At 30.4% G+C, this 9,268-nt stretch overlaps 1 protein-coding gene across 3 annotated transcripts; it reads left to right on the forward strand.

Moving 5' to 3' along the window:
- The first annotated feature begins 660 nt into the window (after nucleotides 1-660).
- On the forward strand, nucleotides 661-7,749 carry LOC149173550 (uncharacterized). 3 transcript variants are annotated; one of them, XM_089427955.1, is made up of 12 exons: nucleotides 661-742; nucleotides 1,314-1,459; nucleotides 1,943-2,093; nucleotides 2,589-2,843; nucleotides 2,980-3,154; nucleotides 4,049-4,110; nucleotides 5,357-5,520; nucleotides 5,638-5,735; nucleotides 6,199-6,257; nucleotides 6,355-6,489; nucleotides 6,683-6,740; nucleotides 7,377-7,749. In XM_089427955.1, the coding sequence occupies exons 2-12, from the start codon at nucleotides 1,329-1,331 to the stop codon at nucleotides 7,631-7,633; spliced, it is 1,545 nt and encodes a 514-aa protein (XP_089284081.1). In that variant the 5' UTR covers nucleotides 661-742; nucleotides 1,314-1,328; the 3' UTR covers nucleotides 7,634-7,749. The 3 variants fall into 3 exon arrangements, with proteins under 3 accessions (XP_089284081.1, XP_089284082.1, XP_089284080.1); XM_089427954.1 differs by lacking the exon at nucleotides 661-742 and adding an exon at nucleotides 773-1,186; XM_089427956.1 differs by lacking the exons at nucleotides 661-742; nucleotides 6,355-6,489 and adding an exon at nucleotides 770-1,186.
- The last annotated feature ends 1,519 nt before the right edge of the window (nucleotides 7,750-9,268 follow it).

Here is a 9,268-nt window from a genome sequence, read left to right on the forward strand (position 1 = left end):
TAGTTCCATCCAACCCTACTTTATCTGTTAAACTTTTTGGAGGGTTGTGGGAACCTTTTTCCTGTCAAAATTGCCTAGAATTAGGCAGTGATTTGAAATCACAAGTTTGAGTTGTGTGGTAAAGATTTTTCAGTGCGCTGAATTCATATATGTAGTCAAAAACACTGTTTAAACAACAAAATTGAAAATTTGAGTCAACAAAATTTAACTGCAAAAACTCTAAAAAAATCGAAATTGTGTAAAGGAGTAAGTTAACTCAAACCTGAATCCGACTATTTTCTTTTCCTAAAAAATCTAATAATAAGAGTGCTTGACTGTTGTTTTTATGGTAGAAAGAGATTCAACACCATCAAAAACCCCAGAAACACCCAAAATGTTGAAGTTATATCTGACCTTTCCAAAAAAATTACCTAAAAAATCTACTATTTTCTACACCAATTTACTTCATTTTTAAGCTACCCTAATTTTTTTTCTTTCAAATGATTAGACAACGCCGTTTTCAATAGGCTACACAGATAGCTGTAAGCTTTTTCAGGTGCCTGTCCGCCTCTGACAATTTACATAAACGAAAATATAGAATTAATTACTAGATATGTCATTATTTAACTAATAATCCTCTACCATCTTAATAGTTGTACAATTTTACAGTATAAATGGACAGATATGAGCTCGTGGGTGTTCATTATCCTTCGTGCTCTTATGGATTGAAGAATCAGAGATCAAGAGAGGACATTCTAGCCAAGTAGGGATAACAGTAAAATAATGCCTTTGCATTTCAATTCTGTGATTTAAAGTTGTTTTCAAATGCAGCATTTGGCATTATTATAGATTGATAGATTGTAGAATCAGAAACCCAGAGAGGCATTCTATCCATTAGGCTCAATTAGACATTTATGTGGTCCCAGTAGAGCAGCCTAAACTAGGCTGCTCGCCATTAGAATCAGTGGTTCTTAGTCCTCATCCTCCTAGATTTGACTCTGACCTTTCTACATTGTAACAATCTGATAAACAAATACTATAGAGAGAGACAAACTTGCTATTCCTGTTTTCCTCTGTTTATTGGTAATCTTTGGTTCCACCATTGAAGTATTATGCCTTAATGACCACATTGAACACTTGGGTGTCCTCTCATTTCCCCAAAACTTTTGCGCTCAGTACATTTTGTTGGCTTTTTGGATCAAATCTGGTGAATATATCTGTATTTTACTGTTTTCGGATCATTATGTACTGATCAAGAACTGTGAGCTTATTCTCATCTGCCCAACCAGATATTAAAGGTATATCTTTCTAACCCTCTAGTGGGTGTCTTGCAGGCCTCTGGGAGCTCAATGCCGGTGTGTTTGAAGGCTGTTTTCGAGTTTCAGGATTTCAATAGGTGTTTTGTAGCAATGACTGGACATTCATGGAAAAACAGATCATTACTCCTGCTTATGGTACTGTCTCCGTTGTTTTTTCTTGTGTAAGTATTGGGTTCCAATCTATTAGTCCTGTCCCGCTTGTAGATCTGTCTTTGCTGTTTTTGCTTGTGTAAGGATTGAAAACTCATCTTTCTCATGATTAGAGTTCTGCTTGTGTAAGGAGGGAGAACCCATCTCTTTCGTGATTAGAGTTCTGCCCTCGAAGGTTTGAAGCTAAGTTATTATCCCAGGACACCCACTTTGAACCACTAAACCTTGTATCTATATATATATAAATTCTGCATATATATTTGCAGGCTGTTCTTCCAAGAATACAGTGTTAAAATTACAATGGATACTCGCTGTCAAATAAGATTTCATTGATTAGAAAGAATAACTACTTGCACAAAACAAATAGTTGCTGTGAAATAAATCACCTAGATTTCATTGATTACAAAGAGCATCTACTTGCACAAAACAAGCAATAGGGAACAGAATGGTCTTATATGAACATTAATTACACCTGAGTTGTCTTTGTTACCCAGACAAGGGCAGGGAGCAGAACAAGCTGTCCATGCAAGCATTCCACCCAGAGGATGGAATTCTTATGATTCATTCTCATGGACCATCACTGAAGAGCAATTTCTAGACAATGCAAGGGTTGTTTCCCATAAACTTCTACAACACGGATACAAGGTAGCCTATAAGAGTACCCTCTTATACATTTATACATTTATGCACTTTTAGTTATAAATTTTATATTTGTTGTTAATAGTTTTTAGTTAGAGTGGTTGGATTGTGGCTTGTTATCCCATCCATCTAAGTTCAGTTTCTGGAGGCATGCTCTAGTCTGTATTGATTAGACTCAAGGAATAGGCAGCCTCAGACATTTTTCACTCTTTCTGTAATCAATTTCACTCTGTCCATTTTTCACTCTTTCTGTAATCAATTTCACTCTGTCCATATATGTGCATATGTATGGTTATATAGGTTTATAATTCAAACAAATACATATATACATGCTTCTTTCGTATCTCTATGAATGCATTTGTGTGGCTCTAGATATAGACTCTGGCATGCACATATATCAGCAAATGCATGTGTGAAAGGAAATCCAAAAATGTCATTGCATAAATAGCTTAGTAATAACTTGCATGAGAGATGCACTCACTGACTGTAGGGATGTCCCAGTATGTTGTTGTTGATTATTTATGGTACAGAAAATTGGAGCCAGGAGCATATACAGATTCTTTGGGATTTGATGTAATAGATGAATGGGGAAGACCCATTCCAGACCCTAAGAGATGGCCATCTTCCAAGGGAGGCCAAGGTTTCAAGAGTGTTGCAGAAATTGTTCACAAAATGGGTCTCCAGTTTGGTATTCATGTAATGCGTGGTATTAGCACCCAAGCATTCAGTGCCAATACTCCAATCATGGGATCAAATGTAAGTTACATGATTAGCTAGCAATTTGTCATTTAGATTAATTTAGACTACTTTAGTTGAGTGAATGTAAAAATATTTTGAATTTATACCTTGCATATTATGCTCATGGCCTAACTTACTGCAACTCTTTTTGCAGGGCCTCCCATACCAAGAGAATGGTAGGATTTGGCGAGCTAGAGATATAGGTCTGAAAAACGAGGCTTGTAAATGGATGTCTAGAGGTTTTATGAGTGTTGACACCAGATTAGGAGCTAGTCAGGCATTCCTGAAGTCACTGTATCAACAATATGCTGAATGGGGTGTTGATTTTGGTGAGGTTTTCTATCTCTGGTTATTGCTACAATATGCTGAATGGGGTGTTGATTTTGGTGAGGTTTTCTATCTCTGGTTATTGCTGGAGTGTTTCTTATGCTCACTTATTTTCTTTTTATCAAAGTGGTACCATGCAACTTAGATCACAGTACTAAAGACATTAAAAAGGGCATGTGAACTGAGTAATACTAGTTATATTGATACTAATAGCGAATATTTCCTTGTCAAAAAGTCAAAACTTCGTACATCTCCTTAAAAATCCTTCCTAACAAGAGATATTTTTAAATCAATCTTCTAACAATCAGTGCACTTTGCAGTACCACTGATTAGTGCACTTCATATTTTGAAATTAACAACTACCAATTTATGTATTTTGTATTTATCAATGGGACAAGTTTTTTGGGTGGAAAATAAGTAATTTGTCAATGTGCGTTAGGCTATATACATCCATCATTTAACAGTGAGTATATATAGCCTCAGTCATTTAATACCCATTAACAAATCATATATTTATTATCGTTTTGTTAATGTTTTCTATATATATAAATATAAAACAGCTCAAAAATATCATTGCAGTTCCTATTTCACAGACCATAGCAATATTGATACGGTCTGACATGGGACCGATATAAGACGATACAACACGCCACTATTTTTTTTCTCTCTCATCAATGCCGCGACATGTTGTATCGTCTTATATCGACCTCATGTCAAACCACGTTAATATTGTTATACTCTATAAAATAAGAACTACCTCGATATAACCTGTGATAACATGAATATGTGTGAATGTCCTATCCATGTTCTTATATTATTGTCCTTTCATTCTTCTGTTTATAATCATTTCGGTACTAACATTCTATAATGGCATGCTTGTTTTCACATGGGTGCAGTGAAGCATGATTGCGTATTTGGGGATGATTTAAACATAAATGAGATAGCAACGGTCTCTCAGGTACCTTTATATATATCTATCGCGAACATTTTTCTATTATAGTTCTGTTGGAAAAAAAGTTATATTCAAAAATAGAATATTTTCTAAATATTTTTATCTAGTTAAAGAGTGTAATATTATATATAATAAAAGTGATATGTTTGAAAAAATTATTTAAAGAATTATAAAAATAATATTAGTGTAATTTTATTTCATAATGAAAATAATTCAATGTAAGGTTTTTTAAACACATTTAATTGTCTAAAAAGTTAAGGTGGGTTTTTTGTTTTTGTTTTTTTAGTATTATTTTGTATAAATTTTTTAAAATTTTTTGTTTTAAAAGTTAAGGTGGGTTTTTTGTTTTTTGTTTTTTTAGTGTTAATTTGTATGAATTTTTTAAAATTTTTTGTTTTTATATATTAAGTATTACAAATTATTACTATAAGTACATGTAATTATGAGTTCAACATGTCATATGTAGGAATTAAATTTGGGAAAGAATAATAATATTTCTTCTAGCGGACTCAAGCTTCATTTAATGGACAAATTTACATTTATTAATTATTCTACTGTACTCATCCTTATATATATTTTATGGCAAGTTTATTTTTGAAAATTCTTAAGATATTATCAAAGTTATTGAGAAAATATTAATTTAAAATGTATATTTTGTATTTTATGTAATAGTTTATATATGTCTTATATTATAAGTTATTATTACAATCACATATCCTTAAATATAAGTTAAGGTTTTTTAAACACATTTAATTGCCTAAAAAGTTAAGGTTTGGTTTTTTTTGTTTTTTTAGTGTTATTTTGTATGAATTTTTTTTTTAGGTATTACAAATTATTACTATAAGTACATGTAATTATGAGTTCAACATGTCACATGTTGGAATTAAATTTGGGAAAGAATAATAATATTTCTTCTAGCGGACTCAAGCTCCATTTAATGGACAAATTTACATTTATTAATTATTCTACTCTATTCATCCTTATATATATTTTATGGCAAGTTTATTTTTGAAAATTCTTAAGATATCATCAAAATTATTAAGAAAATATTAATTTAAAATGTATATTTTATATTTTATGTTGTGGTTTATATATGTCTTATATTATAAGTTATTATTACAATCACATATCCTTATGTTGATATTTCATTTCACATTAATACTTAGTGACTTATACTCCTTATTGCATTGGTTATCAATAAAGTATTTCAAAGAGAAATCAATTTGAAAGTATCATATTTTTTGTTTTTCAGATCTTAAAAGACATTGAGCGCCCAATATTGTACTCTATTTCACCGGGGACACATGTCACAGTGAACATGGCTAAGGAAGTAAGTGCATTAGTCAACATGTATCGAGTGACAGGTGATGATTGGGATACATGGATGGATGTACAATCACACTTTAATGTGTCAAGGTGATATAATTATTGAACATTTTGGTTTGATAATCTCATTTTATGTTGATGATACATTATTTTTGTATTATGATATATGCTTGTTTAATGCTTTTTCATTTTGCTAAATATATGTAGGAAATTTGCAAAGCGTGGTTTAATAGGAGGTCCAGGCTTATTAGGGAAGTCATGGCCAGATTTAGACATGCTTCCATTTGGACGTTTGTCATCTGTAGGTAAATATGCTTTACATTTAAATGTCATATGCACTATTTTTAATCATGGAAAATTTGAGAGTAATTGTAACTCTTATTATATATGTAAAAAGAATAAATAATCTCTATAATTCTTTTTGTAAAAATTTTAAATTAACAAAAATCTATGTGATCCTTGTAAATATAATTGTTTACAAAAATATGGTTAAATGTTGATACATAACATTTTAAGAATTATAAAGATTATCCATCCATATATATATATATATATGAAATTTAAGTGTTGTAATTTTTTAGTAATATTTTTTAATGGTTTTTTTTTGTTGGTTAAAATGAATATTGAATTTAGAATTTACTATCCCTATTATTAGTTCAATTAAAGTTGAGGTGTAGATTAGTTCTAAAAGTTAAATATATATTTCTTTATAGATATATATGAAGTATAAAAAGTTTGATATGACTAAAATATTCTTCTTGTTTTTAGGTGCAAATGAAGGTCCATATCGAACTAGTAATTTGACTTTCAATGAACAAAAGGCTCAGGTTTGTTTCACATCTTATTGACGATGTTGAGGAACATAATAATTCACATATACACTTGTGAAGTTCAAAGTTTAATATTTTGTCATTACTATAACAGATGGCATTATGGGCTATGGCAAAATCTCCACTTATGTTTGGAGGTGATTTGAGAAACATTGACATTAAAACAATGGAAATTATTACAAACCCTACCGTACTAGATATCAATGCATATAGTACCAAAAACATGGAGGTGCGTTTCATATTGTATTTATAGTTGATGTCCCCCCCTTCCATGGAGATAGTGGTCTTTGTGAAGTGTGACTTGAATTGAAGGTTGTTTCAATTTGGAGTGTAAATAATATTATCTCCTAATGTATAGATCTTAATAAATATTTGATGTTTTTTCTTAATGAAACACTAATATAAATCAATTGATCATATAGGTACAAGTACTTGAAGGAAATGATGCTCGAGCTTGGATAGCAAATGGCTCTAAGAAAGGTTTGTTGATGCAAGATTTTATTTAAATTACTTATATTATTTTGCGAAAAAATTTAGTAAAATTAATCTTAATTTTTTTTTACTTAATCTAGCAAATAATGAAACTATAATATCTATAGGACTTTTATAATGTCTTCATTGAATCACTAAATACACCAACTTAATATCTTGTTTTAATATTCTTGTTGTTTATATTCCTTCCATTTTTATAGGACTTTTAGAATGCCTTCACTGAATCACTAAATACACCAACTTAATATCTTATTTTGATATTCTTGTTGTTTATATTCCTTCCATCTTTATAGGACTTTTAGAATGCCTTCATTGAATCACTAAATACACCAACTTAATATCTTATTTTGATATTCTTGTTGTTTATATTCCTTCCATTTTTAGAATTTATTAGACTATCTTTTCAGTCCTCTCCCTCTACTAGTAAATCATTTTATAATTAGTAATGATTACTCAATAAGTTATCATTTTCATGAATATATTGCACTAGCTATATGAGAATTAAGTATTCTCATTTTCTTATTTAGCAAGAAATATAGATTAGAACTTCTACTTTTATTATCAACTTTTAATGATACCATCATTGATATTTTCTTCTTTTCATTCGGAATGTTGCATATTTAGGTCAAACCTATATTTCTTTCTTCAACTTAAGCCCTGTGACATCAAGAATCTCTGTAGCAGTGAAGGACATGATCAAGGTGCTTAGTAAAATTAATGTCAAGGCTGAGAATGAAGACATGAATCCTCATTCCTTATCTACAAAAAGATGTGCATATTATGATGTTTGGAGTGGTCAAGGACTTGGAATACTAAGAGATAAAATATCTGTAGAAGTACCAAGTCATGGATGTGCTTTATTTGTTATTCAATGTGCTTAGTGTAATTATGGTTTTAGTATTACAACTTCATTCTTGAAATTGTGATACTTTTTAATGTTGGTATTTTTACTTGCAATTACTTATAATAGTGTTTGTTGGTATGCAATGTCCCTTACTACTTGAGATTATGTGAAACTTTAACATTGTTTTAAAGTAAGTTGATTTATTATAAATATTAGTTTTCAACTTATTAGGAAGTTAATATTTCTTTTAGTTTATCGAAGTTTATGTTTGCTTTTGTTACTCTCATACCTAAAATTCATACTTATAATTAAAAACATTATTTACAATATTAATCCTTCAAAAATAATTACAACTGTTTTTCATATTAAAATGTTTATATATCTGCACTTTTGTTATCTTTACCCATTCGAAATCCTTATTATGTTTGAACTTGCTATATTATTAGATTTTGACTTTCCTTATTTCCCTTTTTCTCATATTTTCAAATCTCTATCACCTTATGCTTCTTACTTTTTACCTCTAAATTAAATAAAATTAATTATAAATCACCAATTAAGGTGCATATTATTTGGGTTAGCGTGGAATGTTTTTCATATTATATTTTTAAAAAGAGTATATTTTAGAAAATTTTCCTTAATATATTACAATAATGTTTGAAGTCATTTTGCTAACAATTATTGATAAAAATGATTAGAAATTACCATTATTTAATGATTAATCAAAATAAAATTGTAATAATCCAACTCAACATAGGTAAGCTAGGTGAGTTGTTACTAGGGAATATGCAATTCAAACAATCTAGGAAAAATGATGTACATAGCATTTAATATCCATTTTTTGTTATTCGGTTTCATAACAATAACATGATAACATTATGTAACAACTATTCAGCAGTAGAAAACAAATACCATAATAGTTAACTTTAATTAATTTTTTCAATTATTGAATGAAAAGAAACATTCAATTAAAACCAAGCTTTAACTTCCAAGCATGAAACCATTGGGAAAAACACATCGAAGGTTCCCTTTTTTCGCAACTAACATAAAACCAAATATGTTGGTGATGTTCCCCAGGCAAGGCCTCAACTTAATGAAGAAAAATTAAAGTACACTCAACTAAAGAAGACCCAACTAGAAAAAACATATACCCACACCCAACATAGAGACACAAGTCAAAAAACACAACTACATCCATAGTACCATAGTCTAACTAACTAGTGGATAGATCTCTATCACTAACAACACCTTTAAGAGTTTGACACTGTATAAGAACTCTACCCACTCTAGCCACAATTATGTAGAACCTCTAGTTATGGAGCTCTTAAACCAAGCCAAGAGTTCGTGTAATGTATTCACTCTCATAGGTTCCAATGCTCCCAACCTCATCTAACCACTTAGATTGATTGGCTTGATATTATACAAACTATCACGAACTACTAGCAACCAAAGGAGACTCACTTATTTTTTTCCCAATAACACACGAGAAAAAGTATCAATAACGTAGATCATTATGCTTCCCTTGTTTTCCCAACAGAAGTTCTATTGATGCCTGGATGTTTTTTTTTGTTAGTCAAACTTCTTCTATTATATTCTCATGAAAATAGATAATACAAAATGTATCTCTACAACCCCACAAGCCTCATTCCACCCAGGCTTGTTGGCAAGGGAAGCC

Source organism: Pinus tabuliformis, chromosome 4_2 (genome assembly GCF_031772625.1).
Source record: "Pinus tabuliformis cultivar Carrire ecotype Pingquan chromosome 4_2, CPIR1, whole genome shotgun sequence".
NCBI lineage: Eukaryota > Viridiplantae > Streptophyta > Pinopsida > Pinales > Pinaceae > Pinus > Pinus tabuliformis.

Bases quoted from the DNA above. Each gene is read 5' to 3' on its own strand.
- LOC149173550 (XM_089427954.1), top strand. From the start codon at position 1,100: ATGACCACATTGAACACTTGGGTGTCCTCTCATTTCCCCAAAACTTTT. The intron at 2,094-2,588 runs GTAGCCTATAAG...GGGATGTCCCAG, and splicing joins TTCTACAACACGGATACAAG to TATGTTGTTGTTGATTATTT. The intron at 5,736-6,198 runs GTAAATATGCTT...TCTTGTTTTTAG, and splicing joins TGGACGTTTGTCATCTGTAG to GTGCAAATGAAGGTCCATAT.